The sequence below is a fragment of the Neomonachus schauinslandi genome, chromosome 14 (assembly GCF_002201575.2).
Source record: "Neomonachus schauinslandi chromosome 14, ASM220157v2, whole genome shotgun sequence".
Lineage (NCBI taxonomy): Eukaryota > Metazoa > Chordata > Mammalia > Carnivora > Phocidae > Neomonachus > Neomonachus schauinslandi.
The window spans coordinates 83636262-83661222 of record NC_058416.1 but is presented as its reverse complement, the minus strand read 5'-3'; the positions used below and the strand labels follow the sequence as shown (position 1 = coordinate 83661222).

Here is a 24961-nt window from a genome sequence, read left to right as displayed (position 1 = left end):
AGGTGGAGAAAGGAGGCACAGAGAGGTCAAGAAAGGATGTTCATTTATCCATCCTATGCACATTCATTAAGTGCTAGCTAGGCGAGCACTGTGTCAGCTGTTTTATTGCCTTGATTGATTGGATGCCCCAGCAGCTCTTCATATCATTGTACCCATTTTACAGTTATGAAGGCTGAGACTCTGAGAGCTCAGGGGTTTGCTCAGAGTCACACAGCCAGGGATGCAGGCTTCAGACTCCGGTCACTCAGCCTTGCCTCCAAAGCCCTTGTGCTCTCTTGCCCTTCCTTGAAGCCACAGGCCTTTATTAAGCCTCTGCTGCATGCACCCCCTTGCTCCTCTCTCCCCCTCGCTTGTGAATTCACCCCTTTCTCTCCAGGCCCCACTTGGCTTCATCACTCCCACCAGAACATACAGAATGCCAAGGCCTGCTAGGTCTTTCTCAACTTTGCCTACGAGTTACTCACCACCAAGAAAGTAGAACCATCCAGATGCTCTAAATGGCCTCTTTTCTCTGAGTCTGGTGGACTTGAGTGGGAGGACCTAACCATTCTGTTTTTATTCCATGGAGAGCTCACACAAAGATCTTGTTGCAATTTGGAAAGTCATTTTGCCAGCCACCTGGGGCTGCCTGGAAGCAAGAAGTAGGACCAGTGTGGGACACTCTGCTCATCACTCCTGGTTCTCATCGGGACTGCAAAATCACTATTTGAAGGGGGCGGGGAAGAGGTAGGAAGGTGACAGAACTCAAGAAGAATGTGGTGAAGACAAAGCAAGGGGGAAAGGGGTGTCTGTCTAGGACAGAAAGAAAACACTGAGGCTTTTGGGGGTCCAGTTAGGTCCACACCTATAACGCAGGAGCACGGGGGGCTGGGGTGAATTGCAGACCCCCATCCTGTCTCAACAGGAGACAGCTAGTTGGCTCCAGGCGATGGTTGTCAGTGGAAACGTGGGCCCAGGGTAGCCAGATCCTCTGATTTTCCGAGAGAAGCCAGCAATTTGGATCTCTTCTGGTTTTTAAATGCTGGCTTAATATATATGCACATATTTTCATGCTCACAGTACTTTATGGAGGTGTAATTTACATACGATAAAATGCGCAAATCTTAAGTGTGTAACTTGATGAATTTTGATGCCTCAAATATTTTTAAAACACTGGAGGGTCCAAGAAAATATGTCCTTGGGGTGCATCTGGCCCTGGACCTCACCGTTCATGACCCCTAGTCTAATGCACTTTGTGACCCCCATGAGCATGGTGGGATGCTCACACACAACCATATCCCATGGGGAAGGGGACAGGCTTTGGGTGAAAACTCACTGATAACCCCATTACTCTCACGGCGTGGGCTCTGGAGCCCAGGGCGTGAATCCTAGCTTTGCCACTTGCTGTGTGACTATGGGCAAATTATTTCACCTTCTGATGCTTGTTTTCCCCACCAATAAAATCAGAGAGATAATGATACTGACCTTAGAGATATCGTATGGATTAAATGAGTTAATGTGGGAAACACTCAGCAGTGCCTGGCACATAGTAACTGCTTTATACATGTTCACTACTGTCTTTTTTTTTTTTTTTTAAGTTAATAGACTTTTTTAGAGCAGTTTTAGTTAGGTTTAGAATTTGAGCAGAAAGTGTAGAGCTTTCATATATACTCCCTCTCTGCCCCCCACCGTTTCCCCTAACATCTTCCATTAGTGAGGTATATTTGTTACAATTGCTGAATGAATATTGATACATTGTTATTAACTGAAGTCTATCATTTACATTAGGGGTCACTCTTTGTGTTGTACATTCTATGAGTTTTGACAAATGGCATAACGTGTATCCACCATCATACAGAATAGTTTCACTGTTATTTTAAATCAAGAATCTTTGTTCGTCCCCACGGCTACTGCAGAGGAAGACCGGCTGTAGCTTATGAATAACTTCTGGTGGGCTGGCAGGAACCCCATTCTTTAACTCTCCCACTCAGGAAGTGTAGCACATCCAGGCACAAGAAGGGGACATTTTAGAGGTGAACCTGGGTCTGTTCTAATTTACCCAAAATGGAAGCTACTTTCCCACTTAAGGTTGGGAGTCGTACAAATTCCAGCCCCAAATTCCCTGCCACACAGCTGGCTCTGAGTCCAAAGACCCCATTCACACCCTGGTTCAGCCCTTCCTGTGTGACTCGGAGCCACTGTATCAGCCTCTCTGGGCCTTTCAAACAACTATCCTGCCTGTCCAGGGCCATCCCTGGGAGCGTGTGGAGGCTCAGATGCACTAATTTCTGTGAAAGGTCTCTGTACTTTATAAAAAGCTCTAGATTAAAATTGGAAATATTATTATTTAATCAGTTAGGCAGAAAAACTGAGCTGTTAGCGAAGCAAGTCCGGCCCTCAAAGACTGAGCCACAAGAGGTCAGTTGCAGGGGCTACGTGACAGCCATCCATGGCTTGTCCCTCTGGGGTGAGGTAGCCAGGAAGTCAGACAGAGAGCTGGAGCCTGCCTCTGGCTAGAACAGCAAGGCTGAGCTGGGGGCACCCACCCCTGGGTTGTTTCTGCTTTCATAGCCTGCCGGCCAAATGCCAGTCAGCACTGAGCCACGTTTGCCATATCTGCAGCTCCCAAAAAGAGGAAATTGGACACAGATGCTTCCAGCACCCATGAGAATAAATCTCAATCATCCAGCTTCATCCACTGGCCACACCCCAGGCAGGACAAGAAATGTACCTTCTGTCCTGCCCCCACATATATATATATATGTATATGTATATGTATATGTATATGTATATATATAGCCTTGATAATAAGCTTTGTGGCTTATTATATGTGCATATAGTTGATTTTTTTAATACCCCGAAGCAAAATTTATTTGTAAGGCACTAAAGAAAACCTCCTGTCCCTTTTATGCCGGGAGCCCTCGGAAGAGAAGTGAAATTGTGTATTCGCTGCTAAAAAAAGCCCTGGCTTATACAATTTAAACAATAGAAAAATGATCTTTGTGCTTCAGTGCATGGATGCTTAAAGGAAAACAGGCAGTCTGTTCAGGTGGCTGGTGAATTACAAATGAGTGGTTCGCCTTTGTTTTGAGTGACAAGCAATTTAAATGCAGTCTTACGTGGAGGCCTGGAAATTCTTTCCCCAGAAGAGAGAGAGAGCACGAGAGGAAAAGGAAAAAGAAAAAAAGCTTCCTTTTTGAACTGAGAGATTATATTAGTTTGCCACTGAGCAGAGGTGAGAAGTTAGAACTTCATTTGATAATTATAAAATCAGTAGTTTGTGATTGGACGTAATTGATGATTATACTCTTGCTAATAGCAAGCCTGCCAGCCTGCACTTGTGGGACATTTCATTTTTGCACCGCTTCCAAGCCATGAAAGTCAACCCGGCGTGGGGCGCTGCTCACGAGATCTCAGGGAGCCTGACATCAAATGCATTTGGGGGCCTGTATTATGTTGGATAAAAAGTGTTCATTAATGCCGTCGTTTGAAAACACTTTTCTCTGTGCCTTATTTTTAGCCTGGGAATAATTACAAATATTAGAATAAAATTGCACAGTGTTTTTCTCCCCTGCCTCATCCTCTCCCAGCAGACCCACCCCTCAGTCAGAGCCTGGGTGGGCCCCTAGGCCTTGCACTGCCTTTGATTAAAATACCAGTGGGGTGGGGATCAGTGTGTGGGGAGGAGACTGTCTGTCTTTCTGTCTGCCTAGGTGACAGGTTAGAACCATGGCACAACAAAGTAGGAAGGGAACTTAAGGCCAGCACCTTCACTTTACAGATGGGGAAACAGGCTCAGGAAGGGGGTGTGCCTTGCCCAAAGATGAGCAGGGACTCAAGGCCCCAGCCAAAACCAGAACCCACATCTGCTCACTCCCAGGTCTAGCTTCTCCTGTTTCCTACCCTGCCATTGGCTTCCCTAAGACAAGTGCTGGGGTCCTCTGGGGCACATCCTGGGCCTCTGACCCCTCCCACCTTGGGGTGCATGGTTACTTCATCAGGGAGCCTCCAAGAGACCTCTACAGAGCCTCCGAGACCACAGCTTAGTTTGGGCTACTTGGAGGGCATTATTCTACATCATCCTTCTTGATGAGGGGTTTTATTTAAGTTTGTAGTTTGTAAAGATTAGCTCAGAGAACCTCTTAAATTCCCTCCTTATCTCATTCATTCGTTTTTTCATTCAGTCGGTGTTGATTTAGTGCCCACTCCTGACCTGTCCTGTGCTGGGCTGCAAAGGAGGGAGAAAAATCATAGCAATGGCCATTTAAGATCATCCAGTTGTTCATACCCCCAACTGCAGAGTCTCCCTGATTCCCCTCTACCTCTTGCCACCCACCCCCCATTGCCTCTGTGTTCCTGAGAAACAAAGCCTGTGGCTCGAATTCATATCCATCCAGACCCGAGCATTTCTCCCACTTCCGCTGCCACCACCCTGCTCTGAGCAGCTGTCCTTCCTTACCCAGACTGTTATAGTAGCCACCTCCGGGGTCCCCCTGCTTCTACCCCAGCGAGCCTCAGTCCATTTTCCAAGCAACAGGCAGAAGCATCCTGTTAAAACGAATGTTAAATCATGTCTCTTTCTCTACTCAAACCTTGGCAGGACTTCTCATCCCCCTTAGAGGAAAAAGTCCCAGGTCTTCACAGTGGCCTGCAAGGTTCCACCCCTGCCCTTCTCCTTCTCTTCCCCTTCACGCACCTTCTCCCACTACACTGGCCTCTTCGCTGTTACTCAAACAAGCTGAACTCACTTCTGCCCCAGGGCCTTTGCACCTGCTGTTCTCGCTGGAATACTTTTCCCCCAGATCACTGCACAACTTAACCCCAAGGCCTTCCCTGGCCCTGCTAGGCAGCACACACCCTGCCCCAGACTCCTATCCCTCTCCCTGCTTTATTTTCCTCCCCTGTACTTGGTCATGCTCACACATTCTATACTATGATTTATTTTATTGTCCACCTCTGCCTTTAGAGTGTCAGATCCACAAGGGTACAGGTTTGATTCAGTCCTGCTTGGTGCTGAATGCCAATGCCTAGAACAGACCCCATCTTTAAGAGATGCTCAATAAGGAGGGACCCCCACTTCCACCAGTTTCTCTCCAGCCTTAGAATCACCCCCAAGATTGACACATAAACACAGTCTCATTATTCAGCAGTCATTTATTTTTATTTTTTTTAAGATTTTATTTATTTAATTGACAGAGACAGAGAGACAGAGAGAGAGGTAACACAAGCAGGGGGAGTGGGAGAGGGAGAAGCAAGCTTCCTGCCGAGCAGGGAGCCCGATGCGGGGCTCGATCCCAGGACCCTGGGATCATGACCCGAGCCGAAGGCAGTCGCTTAACCAACTGAGCCACCCAGGTGCCCCTCAGCAGTCATTTATTGAGTACCTGCTGTGCACAGAGTTGCATGAAGGGGACACAGCGATGAACAGACAGACCCACTCTCCCATGGTGGGGCTCAGACCTAAGAGCTGACAAATCACGGGTTGAGAAGGTGGCATCTGGAGCTGGACTAGTCTGGGAACGACTCTTCAGGAAGGGATGCCTGCATGACTCACCCCACCAGTGCATTCAGTGGAAACCAGCTAGGGCTAAAAGTATAACCTGCTAGAAGAGAACTGGTTTCTAAAATCTCAAACCTCTGCTATCAAACAGCTGCTTTCCCCTTTTGGCATGTGTCACATGGTCCCTATTAACAACCATTTGTCCATCCTCTTGGTTAAAGGGCCCCAGCTTGGGCGCCTGGGTGGCTCAGTTGGTTAAGCGACTGCCTTCGGCTCAGGTCATGATCCTGGAGTCCCGGGATCGAGTCCCGCATCGGGCCCCCTGCTCAGCGGGGGGTCTGCTTCTCCCTCTGACCCTCTTCCCTCTCTTGCTATCTGTCTCTCATTCTCTCTCTCTCAAATAAATAAATAAAATCTTTAAAAAAAAATAAAAATAAAGGGCCCCAGCCTGCTGGCTTCTTTCTGCCTCCTATCAAAGTAATATTTTAGTCCCCAAGAAGGCAAATTGCCCAAACCCTATGCCTTCCTGAAGAACTGCTGCATCCTTGGTTGCTTTTTAAACTCATTGTACCTCCATTTTCTCATCTTTAAAATGGGAATAACCATAGAGCCCACCTGTGTTAGTTCAGGCTAACAGAATACCACAGACTGGGTGTCTGAAACAATAGAATTTTATTTTTTCACAGTTCTGGAGGCAGAAATTCCAAGATCATGGTGCTGGCACAGTTGGTTTCTGGTGAGAGCTCTCTCCTCGGCTTATAGACAGCTGCCTTCTCACTATGTTCCTCTGTGCTCCTACATCCCTGGGATCTCTTCCTCTTCTTACAAGGACATTAGTCCTGGGGCTTCTGGCTGGCTCAGTTGATAGAACATGTGACTGTTGATCTCAGGACGTGAGTTCAAGCCCCACATTGGGGGTAGAGATTACATAAAAAAATAAAATCTTAAAAAAAAAGTACTTTAGTCCTATAGGATTAGGGACCTGCCATTTTGACATCATTTAATTTTAAATACCTCTTTAAAGGCCCTATCACCAAATACAGTCACATTGGATGTTGGGGCTTCAACATATGGATTCAGGGGAACATAGTTCAGTCTATAACACTACTTCATGGGAATTTTGCAAGGATCAAGTGATCTAATGCATGTAAAGCACTCAGTATGTGTTTGAGGGACTTGGGGAGGGGGTGGGATGATTCCCCTTGGGTGTGCACATAGTAGGTGCTCAGTAAACACACCTGTTATTATTGTAGTTACTGAGCTCCTGCCCATGTCCATCACCATTTCAGGTTGAGGCATTGAGGGGAGAATCTAGAAGCTGGACCTGCAGCCCTAGAAGAAAGGGGGGTCTCAGAGCTCCAGCATGGAATTTGAATTAGCGTTTTACACCTGAGGATTCAAAATAGTAACAGGTGGCCAGATGCATTAATTCTGTTCCATCCTGTCAGGATCTGAAAGTGTCTGGTGCTGGCTCCAGGAATCTGGAATCTGGAATCAGGCTGCTAGGATGAGGTCTTTCTGGGACCCCCCTGGCCCTCTAGGGAATGCCCCCAAGACCTCAGAAGGCCAGAGAGGTCTCAGCCTTCTGCCCCATCTAGGTAGGAGCCGAGATAGCCCAGATCAACAATAGCCAACAAAAATAAGAGTCAAACTCTTATTTCTTATTTAAGCCCCAACATTAAATTGTAATTTTCATTTGCTCAGCCACATCAGTGATTTATAGCAGAGAGAGCGTTAGCACTCAACCCAGGAATGGAGCTCCCAGCAAACACACTGTGTAAGGCAGGGGGAGTCAGGTTCTGCTGAAGACTTGGGTGCTTGGCTCCTCCTGGCCTTCCAGTCCCCTGACCACCTAGCTCCTCCCACTCTTTCAGACATTCCAGCGGCTTCCACAAAACTCCCACTAGAGTCAGTCCCAAGCGGGAATTAGAAGCATGGGCTTTGGAGTCCAGTTAAGCTGAATCTGCATCCCAACTCCCACATGGTATGGCCTTCTCCCTTCTGTGCCTCAATATCTTCATCCATTAAATGGGCAGTAACACCACCTCCTCAGAGTTATAATTAAATGAGATAATATAAGCCCAACACTTAACACAGTGCCTGACACAGAGTTAGTGCTCGGTAACAGTTCCTATACCAGCACAACAGGATAAAAGTTATCCTATTTTACAGGTAGTAGAAAATCAGAATAGTGCTATAAAGAAAAGGGATCTATCACACAGACTCATCTTAGAATCACATGTAAGTCTTCTGGATAGTCCAGCCAAACCTCCATATGCAGGCCTCTCAGATAGATAGTCAAGTACTTTGATGCCTATCCTGATGGGGAGCTCAGTATCTCATAAGGTAGCTCATTTTGAGAACTTAGAGCTTTCTAAGACTGAAATTTCCACCCTCCTCTCACCCCTGGTCCACCCCTACTCTGGAATATTTATAGCTCTATCCCTCTCAACACAATGGCCAGAAAGATCTTTAGCTGATTACAGACTGTTCTTGGGTGTGTCCCCCTACATCTGCTCCTCTCTCTTGGCTAAATGTACCCCACAGCCCTCCCCACCTTTAGTTCCATCTTGTCCGGAATCAGGAATTTATCTCCTAATCATCTTTCAAATCTTTTTTTTTTAAATATTTTATTATTTATTTGACAGAGAGAGAGATAGCGAGAGCAGGAGCACAAGCGGGGGAGTGGGAGAGGGAGAAACAGGCTTCCCGCGGAGCAGGGAGCCCTATGCAGGGCTCGATCCCAGGACCCTGGGATCATGACCTGAGCCGAAGGCAGACGCTTAACGACTGAGCCACCCAGGTGCCCCTCATCTTTCGAATCTGTTCTTTAGTACCCCCTCCAGAACCCCCTTGAACCTGGGTACCAAACCACCCCAGCCTGTGAGCAGCCCCCACAGTGAGCAACTTGCTCCCCCATTCATAGCATCTGGGTTTCTTCCTGCCCTTCATTCTCCATATGCCCCTGCCCCCCTCATTCTCCATGTACCCCCTGGCTGTTACTGCCCCCCTGGGGGTCTGTGCCCCCACTCCATGCTCCCCCTTCATTCTGACCCCCTTATTCCATGCTGATTCTCCATCATCCCCTTCTTCATGCTCCCCCCCAATGACCGTGAACACTGAACCTCTCTGCACCCCGTTCTCCGTGCTCCCCTCAGTGACCATTAACACCACAGCCTTCCGTGCCCCCTTCTTCGTGCTCCCCTCAGTGACCATTAACACCGCAGCCTTCCGTGCCCCCTTCTCTGTGCTCCCCTCAGTGACCACAAACACCACAGCTCTCTGCACCTTCTCCATGCTCCCCTCAGTGACCATGAACACCGCAGCCCTCTGCGCCCCCTTCTCCGTGCTCCCCTCAGTGACCACAAACACCACAGCTCTCCGCACCCCCTTGCTCCCCATGCACTCCCTCAGATCTGCACTCCAGGCCTCCAGAGGGAGAACCAGGCCTCAGCATTTAAGGGCACGCCCCACACACCCCTTGCCATCCTGAGCTGATTCCTTTTCTCCCCAGATCTCATTTCCTCTGCATCCTCCTCAGAGGTCCTGATCCTGAGATCTTCGGAGCACCTGCCTCCTCTCGATTACCCATTGTTCAGTTTCTTCCAGAATCCTGCCACATCAGATACACCCAGCCCAGTCTCCCAGAACCACCACATCCACCCTCCCCAGAGCCCAGGACCCAGTGGTAAGGGAAAGCTGTTCTCAAAGTGTGTTCCACAGAACCCTAGTTTCCAGGTTCATTCTCTGAAGCAAAAAGTTCTGTGGCCTAAATGCATTTGGGAAAACATTGGGCTAAGCTGAGTTAAAGGGGACTTTTTCCTGTAGCTCTTATCCATGCGTCCATTTTGTTGATATATTCTGTACATATCCACACAGAAAGTGTGTGCACACTTGATCACAGGTCCTCCTTTCCATGCCCAGGGGACTGTGCAAAATGCTTTGGGAAGCAATGGTTTCTGGTTGTAAGCCTGAGCCCTGGTATGAGAAGACTCTGGGCCACCTCTGCCACCAACTGGTTCTTTTCAGTTTCTTCCTCTGTAGTATGGGGGGCCATAACGGTGCTCACATCTGAGAACTGGGGGAGAATCCAAGGATAAGGCACTGAGCACAGAATAAGGTTCAGTTTCTAGAAGCTCTGACCATTCTTCGTAAAGAGCTTGGACAGAGAAGTTCTCGATAGCCAGCGGATATTGTCACCGCTAACTCGGACAGCTCGTGGAAGCTCAGCCTCAGGAGGCCCCCAAATTTGCCACTTTTAACCACTTGACAGATGAGACCTAAGTGGCTAGAACAGGCTTTTGCCTCTCCCCTGACTTAACTGGTTCTGCACCTGTTATTTTCATACTTGGGGGACCAAACACATTTTCACCCCTCGTATTACAGCGGGTGGTGTAAATGCCGCGTGCTCCATCAGACGCTGAGCTATTTCTGATGTGACCTTCTTGGTGTCTGTAGCTGGCCGCCACCTCCTCCTTCCCCAGATGGCCTTCAAAGATCGCCTGTCACAAGCCAAATCTGTCATTCTGGACACTTTCTCCCGCCCTTCTGTGTGGTCGGGCCCAGCCATGAGGCAGAGACACATGGCCTTTTATTTGTGCCAAGCTCACCTGTCTGGGCACGTGGGTGAAATGCACTAAAGTTGCAGACTTTGGAAAAGACATCCTGTGTGGTTGGAAGAATAATTAACTGCTTTATTAGAAAGCTTTTTGCCAACTTCCATGGGACTCTTTGCCATATGTTAGCCCATTCCTCCCCAGCAGCTTCTTAGGCAGATAGAGAGTATTCTTCCCACTTGATGTTTGAACAAACTAAGGCCAAGAGATGCTTAATGACATTAGGCGCAGCACCAGGCTCTAATGCCATTAGGAATTTTGACCTGGCCTTCTAGAAACAGTCATGATTATTGTTCTAAAACAAGATTGAACAAGGCAGGGTATCCACATGGCTCCCTGTCTTCAAGTCATCTTGACTGTGGGAAGCCCTAAACTTGAACTGATTAAAACTGAGAGCCATTCCAGGATGTTTTTTGATCTCTGCTTTTGAAAATTTTGTCCAGCGATTAGATTTGAGTCTCAAAAGCAGGGATCAGCAAACTTTTTCTGTAAAGGGCCAGATAGTAAATATTTCTTATTTTATTTTATTTTATTTTTAAGATTTATTTATTTATTTATTTATTTATTTATTTATTTATTTATTTATTTATTTTAGAGAGTGAGAGAGAGCATGTGAGCAGGGGTGAGGGGCAGAGGGAGAGAGAACCCCCAAGCAGACTCCCCGCTGAGTGCGGAGCCCAACATGGAGCCCCATCCCATGACCCTGAGATCATGACTGAGACAAAACCAAGAGTCAGATGCTTAACTGATTGAGCCACCCAGGCACCCCTATTTTATTTTATTTTATTTTATTTTATTTTATTTTATTTTATTTTATTTTAAGTGATCTTTACCCCCAACATGGGGCTCAAGCTCAATGACCCTGAGACCAAGAGTCACATGCTCTGCTGACTGAGCCATGCAGGCACCCCAGATATTTTTTATTTTACAGCCAGAGTCTTTGTCACAACTATGCAACTAGGCCATTATAGCATGAAAGCAGCCATAGACAATAAATAAAAGAGTGGCTGCAACTGTATTCCAATAAAACTTTATTTACACAAACAGATGAAAGTCCAGATTTGGCCTAAGGACCATAGTTTGCCAACCCTTGATTTAGACCAACACTATCCAGTAGAAATATAATGCAAGCCACATACGTAATTTAAGTTTTTCTAATAGCCACATTAAAAAGTAAAAAGAAACAGGTGAATTTAATTTTAATAATATATTTTACTGAACCCAATATGTCCATAGTGTTATCATTTTAACATAAAATCAATATAAAAAATTACTGAGATAGGGGTGCCTGGGTGGGTTCAGTCAGTTAAACGTCTGCCTTCGGCTCAGGTCATGATCTCAGGGTCCTGGGATCGAGTCCCGGGTTGGGCTCCCTGCTCAGCAGGGGAGTCTGCTTCTCCCTCTGTCTCTCCCACCCCCGCCCCCCACTCGTGCTCTCTCTCTCCCCCTCAAATAAATCTTTTTTTAAAAAATTACTGAGCTATTTTACAACCCTCTTTTCATCCTGAGACTTTAAAATCCCGTATTTTACACTTACAGCCCATCTGAATTTGGAATAGTCACATTTCAAGTGCTCAGTGGCCACATGTGGTGGTGGCTACTGTATTGGACAGTGTAGCTCTGATGGGCAGACTGGTATCATAAGGAGACAGTCACACAGGTAAACAACACACCCTTACAAATTGATAAGCACTGTGAGTAGAAAGCAGAAGGTTCTATAGGCAGGGACAGGGAAACATCAAAGGAATCTTCTGGTATTTGCCCCACCCCTGTCCGAAGTTCCTTTGCAGAAGTCAATGGAACATTCCTTTTTTTTTTTTTTTTTTTTTAAGATTTTATTTATTTGAGGGGGTGCCTGGGTGGCTCAGTTGGTTAAGCGACTGCCTTCGGCTCAGGTCATGATCCTGGAGTCCCTGGATCGAGTCCCGCATCGGGCTCCCTGCTCGGCAGGGAGTCTGCTTCTCCCTCTGACCCTCCCCCCTCTCATGTGCTTGCTCTCTCTCATTCTCTAATAAATAAATAAATAAAATCTTTAAAAAAAAAAAAGATTTTATTTATTTGAGAGAGAGTGTGTGTGAGCTGGAGGGAGAGGGGGAAGGAGAGGGAATCCGAAGCAGACTCTACACAGAGTGCAGAGCTGGTCACAGGGCTCAATCCCAAGACATTGAGATCATGACCTGAGCTGAAACCAGGAGTTGCCACTTAACCAACTGAACCACCCAGGCGCCCCAAGTCAATGGAACATTCTTATGCCTTTTCCCAAACCCCATCCACCACACGTGCTCAGCATAGACAACTGTAAAATGAAACATTCAGACTTTGCTGGCTGATCTTTGATAATTTTCCATCTAGGTCTCAGGAAATGAATTGCTTTCTTTTCTCATGGCTTTTCTTGGGCTCCAGATCAGCAACACAGCAGCCTATGACCTGGTACAGCCATGGATGATGTCATGAGGCAGCACGTGGGGTCCAAGCGACTATCCCCATTGACTGGGGTGGTTTTTCTATCCAGGAGAAAGGAGCCAGCATCTGGATCAGAGCAGGAATTGGAACCCCCAGACCTAGGATGAATCCCACTCTGCCATTTACTTACTGGGTGACCTTTGGCAAGTTATATTCAGTGTCATCGAGCCTCAGTTTCCTCATCTGTGTAATCGGGATGATGACAGCAGCTATCTTTAGTGATTGGTGTATCCATGGAGAGAGATGATCATGGATAGTAAGAGCATCTGGGACATGGTAATGCTAAATATTATATATGTTATTATTATTATTATTGGCCCATCAAGGATGCCCCCCCCAAACTCTGAAATAATTGCTCCCTCCTCACATTACTCTAAATACTCTAATGTTTGCATCACCTCCTCCCATGTTGTGGTTCCTCTTGGACATAGCTGTATCTCCCACTCAGCTCTGAGTCCCCAGGGGAACAAGAACTGTGTCTTGTCCATCTCAGCAAGATCAAAAATCTACCTGCACTTGGTGATTTTTCCCTTTCCTAGATTCTGGAACATTCTTTACGTTCGCCATTGCCGGTTTCCCGTCTCCAGGAGGCAATTCCTAATGTTTCATCCACCAAACTGGGTCAGCTGCTCCCCACTTAAACACTCTCAAGTCCCCCTTGAACTTTTCCTTCGAAGCATTTAGCACTTGTAATTAATGAGTTACCTGGAGAATCTGCTTTGATGTCAGTCTCCCCACTGGACTGTGAGTCCCATGAGGGCAGGGCTCAAGTCTGCATTATCCGTCCGTGAGTTCTCAGCCCACAATGCTTAGCACATAGCAGGTGCTCAGGAAATGTTTGTTGAATGAATGAGAAACTATCATTCCCTCTGGAATTTAAAAGACCAGAGACTGTTCTCAGAATAACAAGAGAGCTTAAGGAATTTTTGTAACTGATCTTTTTAAAATCATTTGCTCAACGTCCACCATACATTTCCCTCCACCTCTCTTTTTTTTTTTTTAAAGATTTTTTTTTTTTTAATTTGAGAGAGAAAGAGAGAGAGCACATGAGAGGGGGGAGGGTCAGAGGGAGAAGCAGACCCCCTGCTGAGCAAGGAGCCCGATGTGGGACTCGATCCCGGGACTCCAGGATCATGACCTGAGCCGAAGGCAATCGCTTAACCAACTGAGCCACCCAGGCGCCCTCCCTCCACCTCTCTTAAATAACGAATTCTCTGTGGACCTTGTAAAACCTTCGAGCTGTGCTGTCCAATAGAAATATAATGTGATCCATGGATGTACTTTTACAGGTTGTAGTACCTACATTGAAAAACAAGTAAAAGGAAACAGGTGAAATGAATTTTAATAAGAGATTTTATTTGACCCATCATATCCAAGATGTAACTTTTTATTTTTTTTATTTGACCCAGCATATCCAAGATGTAACTTTACCATGTAATCGATATAAAAAATGCTGATGAGCTATTGTCCATTCTTTTTCTCGTACTGTCTTTGAAACCTGGTGTGTATTTTGCACTCACAGCCCATCTCAATTTGTGCTTGCCACACTTCAAGTGCTCAGTAGCCACTGTGATTTGCGGCTGCCATATTGGAGGCCTTACAGAAACCACTGTGGTTTTCAAATTCCTCTTCCCAGCGTGTGCTACTAGGTGTGGAGGCAGGGCCTTTCTCAGGTGGTCTTTGTAGGACACCAGATAAGCACAGCTGGGGTTTATCACCCAATACTGGACAGAACCTGTCCCCATAACAGGCAAGAAGGAAGGGGTCGGTCATACCAAGAGGTGACATATATGGGGCTTAATGTATCCCATGAGTTTTACAAAGTGCTTTACATGTGTTAAATCATCTGATCCTCCAGCAAGGGAGGGTGTGGTGTTACTATTCTATTTTACAGAGAGGGAAGTAGAGGTACAGGGATTGCCGTGACCTGTCTGCTCAAGGACACAAAGATAGTAAGTGGTGGAGCTGGGATTTGAACTGAGGTGGCCTGGGTCCAAGGCTTGTGCCTTAGTTAGCCACTTCTATGAATGGACCGTCTCAGAATTGGCCCCTGTCATTTCTCCAAAATGATGTCACAAACAGGACTTAAAGTTGGGGCAACTCTCTTAGATTTGCCGATTCAACAGATTGTGTTGAGCACTTTCTGTGCACCAGACAGTGCACTCACAGAGCTCACATCAATGGAAGGAACTTGAGAACAGACACTCCTCCAAGTGGCATCACTGGGATTGGTAAGAAAAGCCCACCTCTGAAAGAGAGAGACAGAGAGAGAGACTCCCCATAGATCCATCGTTGAAGTTGGCACCAGAGGGAGAGGTATATCAATGTCAGGGAGAATAAAGATGTTCCAGTGCAAAGAAAGATACCCCGCCTAGAGTGTTTTTGAGGATGTAGGGACGGTGGCCTGTGGGTACTAGTGGCTCGTGCCAACATGTGCTGGGGAGGCCCAGGACGATGCCAGGGGGACTGGCTACCAAGAGCCAGAACCAAGGGAGCTATGAGGCCAGAGCTTGGAATTCATAGCCAGGGGCAGAGAGGGATGAGATGGTGCTGAGCCCCAGAAATGTCTTGAGGAACTTCACTTGAGGAACATCATCTTAGTGAACGTCACTGGCAGAATGAAAAAGTCTGTGAGGAAGGGAACAAATGCATGAAGGTAGCTCTTCACCATGGGATTATCCAGCCATTTGTGTTGTCATCAGTCAGGAAGCATTTGTTGGGCTGTTTGACATCTCACGAGAGCTTTAACAATTTCTCTGTAATTTTCAGTGGCAAGAAATATTCCCCAGATGTGTCCCACTTTCCCCCAGAACATGTGTCATATCTGGATCTCCAGCATGACCCTTTCATAACAACAACAATAATTGCTGTTAACAACCTACTCTGTGCCAGGCCTGGTGCTAAGCACTTACATGCAGCATCATTCAGTCCCCAGAAGAGGCCCAGGAGGTAGGTTCTGTTTTTCCCCCATTTTCCAGATGAGGGAAACCTTAGTTAGATCAGAGAGGGCCAATGACGTGCCCAAGGTCACACAGCTGGAATGCGGTGGAGCCAGGATTTGAACCTGGACTTTCTAACTCCATATTTTTGACCTTCATTTCCCCTCCTCCTCCCCCCATCCCATGTTTGCACATGTAGAAAATGATCATATTTCCTTGTAGACTCAGATGCCATGGTTACACATGACTCTCTCTCTTGTTTCCAAAGGTGGTGGCCCTTAGTAAGAGAAGTCAGGAGGCTGAGGCAGCTTTCCTGAGTGTTTACAAGCAATTGATTGAAGCACCAGGTAAGATACATTTGGGTTCCATAATTGGATAATTAATGTCAAGGAAGAACCAGCCATTAGGTCGTTACACAGGGACCTCCCCACAATGGGATCTAGGGACAAGCCAAGGATCCTGGGGAAGGCTGGGCCCTCCACAGGAGAGGGTTGTTGGGGGGTGGTGAGAGGGTCCACACCCAGTCTGGTGTGACATGTCCCCACACAGTTCCTCCATCCTCCCCCACCACCTTCCAGTGTTAGCCAGGAAGCTTTGGGGGGCTCCTGGCAAGATCTCCCACCTGGCCCTTCTTGGGGAGCTGAGTGTCTTGCCTGTCAGAACCCCCATCCCATTGCTACAAAGGACACATGGTGCCCAGTGCTCTCTGCCTGCTGAGGGCGCTGGAGGAAAGACCTCAAATGTTTCCCCAACATGGCGCAGCCAACCTCAACCCAAAAGAACACATACTTATATGACTCTCTTTACATAAAATATGAAGACAGACAAAAATTAATCTGTCGGCACTATTCACAACGCCCAAAAGGGGGAAACAACCCAATGTCCATCAATGGATGAATAGATAAATAAAATGTGGTACAATGGAATTAGGGTTCAGCCATAAAAAGGAGTGAAGCATTGACACCTGCTATAACATGGATGAGCCTCACAAACATGATGCTGAATGAAAGAAGCCAGACACGAAGGTCACATAATCTAAGACTCCACTTATATGGAATGTCCCAAATAGGCAAATCTAAAAGAGAGATATCAGATTGGTGGTGGGGGGGGGCGGTGACTGCTAATGGGTGTGGGGTCTCCTTTTAGGGGGATAAAAATGCTCTGAGACTAGATGGGGGTGGTGGTTGTGCAACTTCATGAATGTGCCAGATCCCACTGAACTGTTCACTTTAAAGTGGTAAATTATATGTTCTAAGAATTTCACCTCAACTAAAAAAAAAAAAAGTTAACCTGTGCTGTTAGAAGTCAAGAGCGTGGTTTCTTTTGGAGGGGGCGATAGTTCCCAGAAGGGGTTTCTGGGGGCCATAGATGCTGTTTCTTGATCTTGGTGTGGATTACACAGCTGTGAGTAGTTTGAAAACATTCACCTGTACCCCTAAGATACGTAGATGCACCTCTGTAAAGAAGTTTCCCTTTTCCAAAATGGCCCCTCCTCTGCCACCTTCTCATTTCTTGACTCAGAACAGAGAGCCCAGAGAGCTGTAAGTGATTTGCTTACAATGGTGGGGCTGGGAGGGGACCCTCTGTGCCAACTCCCTCCCAATCCTTTCTGGGGCTTTCCACACAGCTACAGGAATCAGTGCTATCTGGTGACTGGGGCTGGGGGATTTATGAAGAAGAAAATGAAATCCCAACTAAGTCAAGTCATGGAGAAGGCAAAGTCATTTCTACTCAATGTCGAGGTCATTTCCAGGATCTTTGTGTTTGTGGGTGGGAAAGTCCCTCATTCCATCTGTCTTGGACAACTAGAGTGGCTTGAATAGTGTCCTCCCAAAATTCATGTCTACCCTGAACCTTGGAGTATGATATTCTTTAGAAGCAGGGTCTTTGCAGATGTGATTAGTTAAGGACCTTGAGATGAGACCATCTGGATACAGGGTGGACCCTAAATCCAATGACTAGTGTCCTTGTAAGAGGAAGAGAGAACACAGAGAAATACAGGGAAGAAGGCCTTGTGAAGACAGACACGGGTTGGAGTGATGTGACCACAAGCCAAGGAACACTTGAGGCCACCAGAAATGGGAAAAGACAAGCTCCCCGAGCTCTGTGAGCACATCAAAGTTTGAAAAGCACTCGCCTGGTATAGCGGTTGTTCTACCCTCTGCATGTTACAGCCCCAGGGGAACAGGCCAACCAGCCCCCTTCACGGGGGTACCCAGAGGTTGAGTGTGACGCCTGAGGTCTCACAGCCAGGAGCTCAGGGGCTCAGGTCTCCGCACGCTCAACAAATACGTCCAGAGTGGCTGCACTGCGTCACAACTTGGCTACCCAGGGGAGCTCCTGTAACAACTTACCACGAACTGGGGGACTTCAAGCAACAGGTATTTATTGTCTCGTAGTTCTGGAGGCCAGAATTCCGAAATTAAGGTGTCCGCAGGGCTGTGCTCCCTCTGAAGGTTCTAGAGGAGGGCTCTTCCTTACCTCTTCCAGCTTCTTGTGGCTCCAGGTGTCTCTTGGCTTGTGGCCACATCACTCCAGTCTTTGCCTCTGTCTTCACAGGGCCCCCTCCTCCCTATGTCTGGGTCCCAAATCTCCAGCTCTTTTCTCTTATAAGGACACTAGTCATTGAATTTAGGACCCACCCAGATAATCCAGGGTGATCTTTTCCAGAGGATCCTTAACTGAATTACATCTGCCAAAGACCCTTTTCCCAAATAAGGTCACATTCACTGGCTCCACGCATTAGGACATGGATATATATTCAGGGGCCACCATTTAGCCCACTGCAGAGGGGTGTGCAGACTCCATCCTCTTTGCCCTGGTCCTACCCTCCGGTTCCCCACTCCCAGGAGGGCAGCATGCTGTATGGGTCTTCTCAAGGAGGATGTTTGAGCAGTGAGAACAGCTGGGGTTGGACAGTATAGCCCTTGGGGCTCTATGCCCACCATGAGGACATGGCCCTGGGGCATGAGGCTGAGACAGCCATGTATGCAGCCCCGGCCATTGTCACCCTCACTGAGGACCACACCAGGCATGTGGCTGAGAAGCCCTGTTCCTGGCAGGTGCTTTGCTTATATCTCTACTCTCATCAGAGTTATCTGGAAAAAAATAATTGGAAAAATAAACCCTCTTATTTACCATCAATTTTCAATCCTTACGGTCCCACAGGCTCAGCGACAAATGACATTGGAGAGTGACCCACAATAGACCCCAAAAATGTCTCCTAGGAGACCCCACACAAGGCTCCTCCTCTCACCCCATATACTTCCCCTGTAGCACCAGGGGGCAGCACTGAGACAGGCTTGTGGTTCCAGGCTCAGGTTGGAATCCTACCTGGACCACTTACTTGCTGGGTGACGGCAGATGAATTAACTGACCCCCTGAGCCCCAGCCTCCTCTTGTATAAATTGGAGACTGAGCTACTCTCATCATCATGTATGTGTCTGGCTTCCCTAGAAGTGAAATGCTCTAAGCCTGGGACTGAATCATGCTGAATTTGTATACCCAGAACCTGGTACACAGTAAGCACCTAATAATTTTTGAATGAATGAGAAATAAGACTCAGATGCAGAAATGGGGGGAAGGTTATTTGAATGAAAGCGTGCTCTTTCAGCTAGAGCCCTCTGCCTGTCACGTGTTTATTTACTCAGATAACGTTTATTAAGTGCCTGCTGTGTGCCTGGCACTTGCTAGACCCTGAGAACCTAGCCATGAGCCTGCAAATGCAGACGCGGGTCCAGCCCTCAGGGAGCTTGCATTCTGGTGGCAGAAGTGACCATGATCATCCCTCGAATAATCATTGCTCATGGCAAACCTGGGGGAGCACAGGCAAGTCTAGTGCTTGAGCGTGAGGAGAGGCTACGGCCCCTGCTTAGAAAAGAGTCATTAATTCTGGGGTTCACCGTGAAACCTTCATCTTTCTGGAGATAGGGCTGATAACACAGTCACAGGGCCAGAGTGCCAGCCAGGGACTGTGAGAGTTCTCAAGACCGGTGCAGAGCTTTCCAGAAGGTCCTCATGCCCTCCGGCCCCTCCCCGCAAAGGGGTTGTTCCAAGTCTGGTGCTGACTCCACGCGTCTGATTTCGCAACTCTGCTCCCCAGAAATGGAGAGGTGGGGGAGACGTATGTCCCTAGCTATCACTGAGTTGGAGAACAAGGAGCCTTAACTGATGGAGACAGACCGTTTGAACGGCCCCTTTAGGGGCTCTAATTCATTTTCGAGACATTTAAGAATAACAAAATGTTTTAATGATTTCTTAGGGGAATTAGGAAGACATATTTTTGTTCTCATTAAATTTTATCTTCAGACACAAGAACCAAATGTCAGATGTGGTTTTGGTGCTCGGAGCTCCCCTGCGCACTCCCCCCCCGCCCCCCCGCCAACACAAACACACACACTGCTCCAACCCCCTCCAGAAAAATAACACTCCTGGAAAATTTGCCAGGATGCACACTCTCCTGTTTTTATATTTCTTGACAGGCAAATTATTTGTCGAAATACTTTCCACCCCCCTCCAAAGCCACACAAGTCCTGATTCAACATTTTTGTTTTGAATGACTGCTGCCAACACAAATCTTTGGCAGAGAGTGCGATATGGCGTGATGGCTCAGCAAGTATTTTGATAAGTGTGCAGCCTGTATGTCTGTAATTACGAAAGAAAACCGTAAATCTTTTGGATATTGTTCACACAGATGTGGCGTGAAGTGAGAAAAAAAGCAGTAAAACGTGTTAAAAGCATAATTAATGTCATTGTTGTGGAGGATGATTTGATTTAAACCTTTCTGACTTCTGTATTGGTGATGGCTGATTTCTTTATCGCACTCGCAGTCACTAGGTACCGACCCGAGCCTCACAAAGCTAACTTGTTACCTGAGTGATTAGTTAAAGGTAAAAGGGAGTGGGGGTGGATTTGAAGGAAAGAAAGAAAAAATGAAAAAAAAGGAAACAAGGAGAGAGCAAGTAAGAGAGCAGGCAGAGGAGGACTGCTGAAGAGATAAGAAGAGAGAGGTGAGTGCCCCCAGAATGGTTTTTTCTGCTTTACTTTGGTTTTTAAAAATCCAGCGCAGGAGACGGCAACTCCTGACAGGCGTTTCTCTCCCTGCTTCTTCTTTCAGGAGGCAAAGCTGGTCAGCTTAGGTGCTCGAGCTGCAGAGTCAGACACAGTGGGGTAGGACTCTCAGTTTGGTGGTTTTGAGCTGTGTGACCTTAGGCAGGGGCCCGAACCTCTCTGAGGTCTGATTTCTATGTCTTTAGCAGAGGGATAATAATAGAAGCTACTCGCTATTTGACATGAAGACTCACTCTGCTAGGCGTGAAAGCATTTGGCAGGGTCTAATAACCAGCAGCCCATTGCAAAGCTGACATCAGAGTGTAAGTTAAATGGATCACAAGGGTTTACTGCTGATCTCACAAGGTTCTGTCAGTTATCGAGCACATGGGGTGAGCAGTTTAGGCAACAGGGTTACTGAGTCTGGAATAGGAAAATGCTTTACGGTATTTCGGGTTTTAATTTTTTTCTCCCCAATTATAAAAGTCACATATGCATGCTGTCAACTTCAGAAAATACAGAAAAGTAGAAAGAAGGAGAGAGAACTCCCTACTAGAGAAGCAATGGGAACACTGTTTTTCTTTCTGATCTTTTCCCTATGTACTTCTTCAAAACGGTGGTTCATTCTGCTTGTACCATTTTGAATCATCCTTCCTTTTACCCAACATGAGCATTGGTATTTCCCTGTGTGATTAAAAATCCTGAGTAACTTTGGTTCATTGTGTGCAATGGTCTCTTGTGTGGCTGTGCTGTAATTTGCTGGGCCCCCTCTCCAATGTTGGGCATTTAGGGTGCTCAGGAATGAGCAGCTTATTCGTACTGTGCTGTAGTTCTGAAGACAAGGAAGAAAACTTGGGAAAGAAAATAGATTGTAGCCATGCATTGGCCCCAAACCCAGGATCAGTGGTCAGAAAGAATAAACATTTTTTTTCTCCTTGTTGATTTATTTTGTACTCATTCATTTGTAACCCTAAATATCTTTTCATATGTTATGAACCACTCATATTCTTTTGTGACTCAGTGGTTCATGTGTCTGTAGCCCATTTTAATATCAAAGAGATCACTTTCTTATTGATTTGTAGACACTCTTTGTATATTAAAGATAATAGCCTTTGTCCTGGTAAACGTGTCTCGTATCTTCTCCCCTAGTTTGCTTTTTGTTTATAATGTCTCTTGTATATGGTACATAGCAGGCATTCAAAAAATATTTGCAGAAAGTAGGAATTCTTACCAAACCTTTGCTTTTATGGCTTCTGGATTTCATGTCATATTTTTAAAAACCCCTTCTTGCTTGAAAGTTATAGGGGTTTTTTAGTACTTTTGTGACCTTAATTTTTAAAAATAATGAATCTTTGATGGAAGTGTAGTGAGGGAGGTTAAGAATTTAGCTTTGCTTTTGTCCCAAATGACTAGTTCTACCGCCATCTAGTGGATAAGCCACCTTCCCAAATATAGGAAATAAGGATTTTAGTATAATGAGAAACTTGTTTCTGTTTGCTCTCACTTCCTTCCCTTTCTCCCTGAATATGCCTCTGCTCGCTTGATCCTGTAGGGAACAAGGCCAGATTTTCCCGAAGATGGTAGTTAACTTTAGGAGGCGTTACACCACCGTCTCCCCTGCCAGAAGCGCTCTCTCCCCATGGCCGCCAGTCTAACGTTCACCTGGTAACCGAGGACTGGGGGAAGATGAAGTGAAAGCATCTGGCATGATGCTGGTACCCAGTAGGTGCTCAATGCACGGCTGTTCCCTTTCAGAAGGAAAGCCGGGCATGTCAACTGTGGCTTTTCATCAGTTCATTCTGAGCACCTACTAGAGCTGAGCCCTGTGGGAACTCAAGCCTGAGCCTTCCTCTGCCCTCAGAGACTCGGAGTCTGGCAGGGACAACATGACCCAAAGTCAGATGGCCAGAACACCCAGCAGAAAAAGGGCTCCGAGGCTAGACAGCCAGAGGGAGCGCCTCAGAGAAGTCAGGCTTTGAATGTGGTTCTAAGCATAAGCTGCTATCCTTGCGGGGCTGTTTGTGGGGTGCTGTCAGGCAGTGCACGCAGCCCCTTACAGAAATAAGTTTGTGATCCCCACAGCCCCCTTGATGGTAAATAAGCTGTCCTACTGTGCAGCTGAGAAAATGTAGGCTCGGAGAGATCAAGTCACTTGCCCGAGGTCACACAGCAGAGAGGCAATAGAGCCTGAATCTTAACCCCTGGCTCCTGAACTACACGCAGGTTCAGTTTAAAAAGTGAAAGGATTTGGACAAAACCATTGGACGTTTGGCCTCCAAAAAGAGTGACAAACAGCTAAGGTCTTTGTTGCCAGTAGGTTGAGAGGTTCTAAACTAAGAGGATGAGCCCTTTGCTGAAATGCAGGTGTGTTACCCAGAAGAGGAACAAGTGAACCCCCCTAACTAAGAACTCCTCGTTCTCCCAGCTCAAGCCTCCAAATTCAGGGAGCAGAGTGATATCAGGATGAGCACTAGCAGGACCCCAGGCCAGAGGGCCTCCTACAGAGCAGGGCCAACCCTGTCCTGCCATTGTGCTTCCCTTACCATTCTTCGCTTTTCTGCTCCTCAGTTTCCCCATTACAAAATATGGATAGTGATCTCAGCTAATTATAGGCCAGTTGGGTGGATTCAGTGAGAGTGGAGAACATTGAGCATGGTGCCTGGTATAGAGTAGCAGCCCCATGCAATTCATTAGACAAATACTGTTCGCTGGACACTCCACTCACCACCAGGAGCACAATGTGAAGCCAAACACACTGTCACTGCCTGCCTGGCATGTTCTGTGAAACTCCGTATATGGGAACTTTATTTGTACTATAACGGACATGGCTTTGAACCCGGGTTCTGGGTGACCCTGAGTAGCTGGTTCTGCCTCTCAGCCTGTTCCCTGGTCTAGAAAAGCACACTTACCCCCTGGTACCTCGGAGAGGAGTAATCATGGTGCAGAGCCTAGAAGGCCCTCTGAGTGTCTGGCACCTAGTAAGTGCTCAGTAAACAGTCCCCGCAGCTATGTTGGTGTTGTTGCATTACCACCACCACCCCTTGCCAAGAAGGAAGACCTTCCCCAGCCCCTCTGCCCATGCTTCAGCCAGAAGACCCCCCGGAGCAGCCGGTCCTGGCAATGGAGGGAAGAGCGGGTGGGCGGACACATGGCTCACGGCTGTGTGTAAGGGCCCCACACCCCATCTGCTCTCGAAAAGTTAAGATTAAAGGATCAGAGTTAGTCTCGCTGCCACCGTCAATAGCCCGAGCCTCCCACCCATGCAGGCGCCTGGAGCCTGGGCCCAGATGGGAGAAGGCTTCTGTCTCAAAGATATTTTGGAGGGGCGCACGCATACTTCTGCATATATGTGTTTCTAAACAGCCTCTCGGACAGCCTTCGCGACTCCAGCTTTCCTAAAAAAGCTCTGAATGCCACTTTCCTTCAGATGGACACAGTGGGAGGAATGAGACAGCTTTTCCTAGCTCTCCGGCTCCCCCCCCCCCCCCACCCAACCCCATAGACACTTTTTGAAAAAACACCAACAGCATCAGCTAGTGGTGGAAGAGGGAATAGACGATGTTTTACCCATCTCTGACAGTGCCTTTGTAAAGCCTGGTGTGGTATTAAAATATTACAAATCCATTGGCAGTATTCTCTAAGGGGTTAGATCCAATGTAACCAAAATGAATTAGTCATTTTACTAAGCAGTGTATGCATAAAGAGCAGGTTGGTGGCTGTAAGACAAAAGGCACTGCGCTTCCTGACAATGTCCCCCCTCCCCGCACTCCCACCAGGACCTGCCACCTCGGATGGTTCATATTTGATCTTCCGTGTCTGCCAGCGTGCTCAATTAATCCAAAAGATTTGTTGTAGTCAAACAACAATTCTGATTTGGGGTCCCCTGTTTGGGGCTTTTTCACTTAGGTTGGATCCAAAGCCCTTTGATTCCCACTGCCACTGCCCTCGTCTGTGTTAATCGACTGTGTGTCTGCTGCAGGAGTGAAGTGGGGGAGTCCCGCTCATGGCTCTGGGCATGGAAAGGTTTCCGCTGGAAGTGCTGAGCCCGGCAGAACCCTAGGCTCCCTGGCTCCAGATGAGGAGATGCAGGGATGTTTTGTCACTTCTCCTGACACCAGGATAGGAGGCTTGCCAGACACCAGAGTGGGAACATGGGTCACTTTGGAGGTTGGGGGCTTGGTGGGACGTGGCACCTCCCTTCGTGGGATCACCTGACACGGGGAACAGCCTCGGTGTACCTGGCACAGCAGTGAAATCTTTGAACACATTGTGTGCTGGGTGTCACCTTTATGCTTTCTCTAGATAAAGTTTCAGTCCAGTGCTAGAACATCTTAAACACCTATAGGATACCGGAGAGTCTCCCCCTTTAGCCAAGGGAGAGCCAGCCTCGGGCTCCCAGTCTTAGGTAACAAGAG

At 47.2% G+C, this 24961-nt stretch overlaps 1 protein-coding gene across 1 annotated transcript in view; it reads left to right on the top strand.

Annotated features, from left to right (window-relative positions):
• CUX2 (cut like homeobox 2) overlaps positions 1 to 24961 on the top strand; it is a 200838-nt gene that overhangs the window by 128744 nt on the left and 47133 nt on the right. The window contains exon 4 of the mRNA XM_044921106.1: positions 15766 to 15844. Within this exon, the coding sequence (XP_044777041.1) occupies positions 15766 to 15844 (79 nt within the window). The remainder of the gene's footprint in view (positions 1 to 15765; positions 15845 to 24961) is intronic.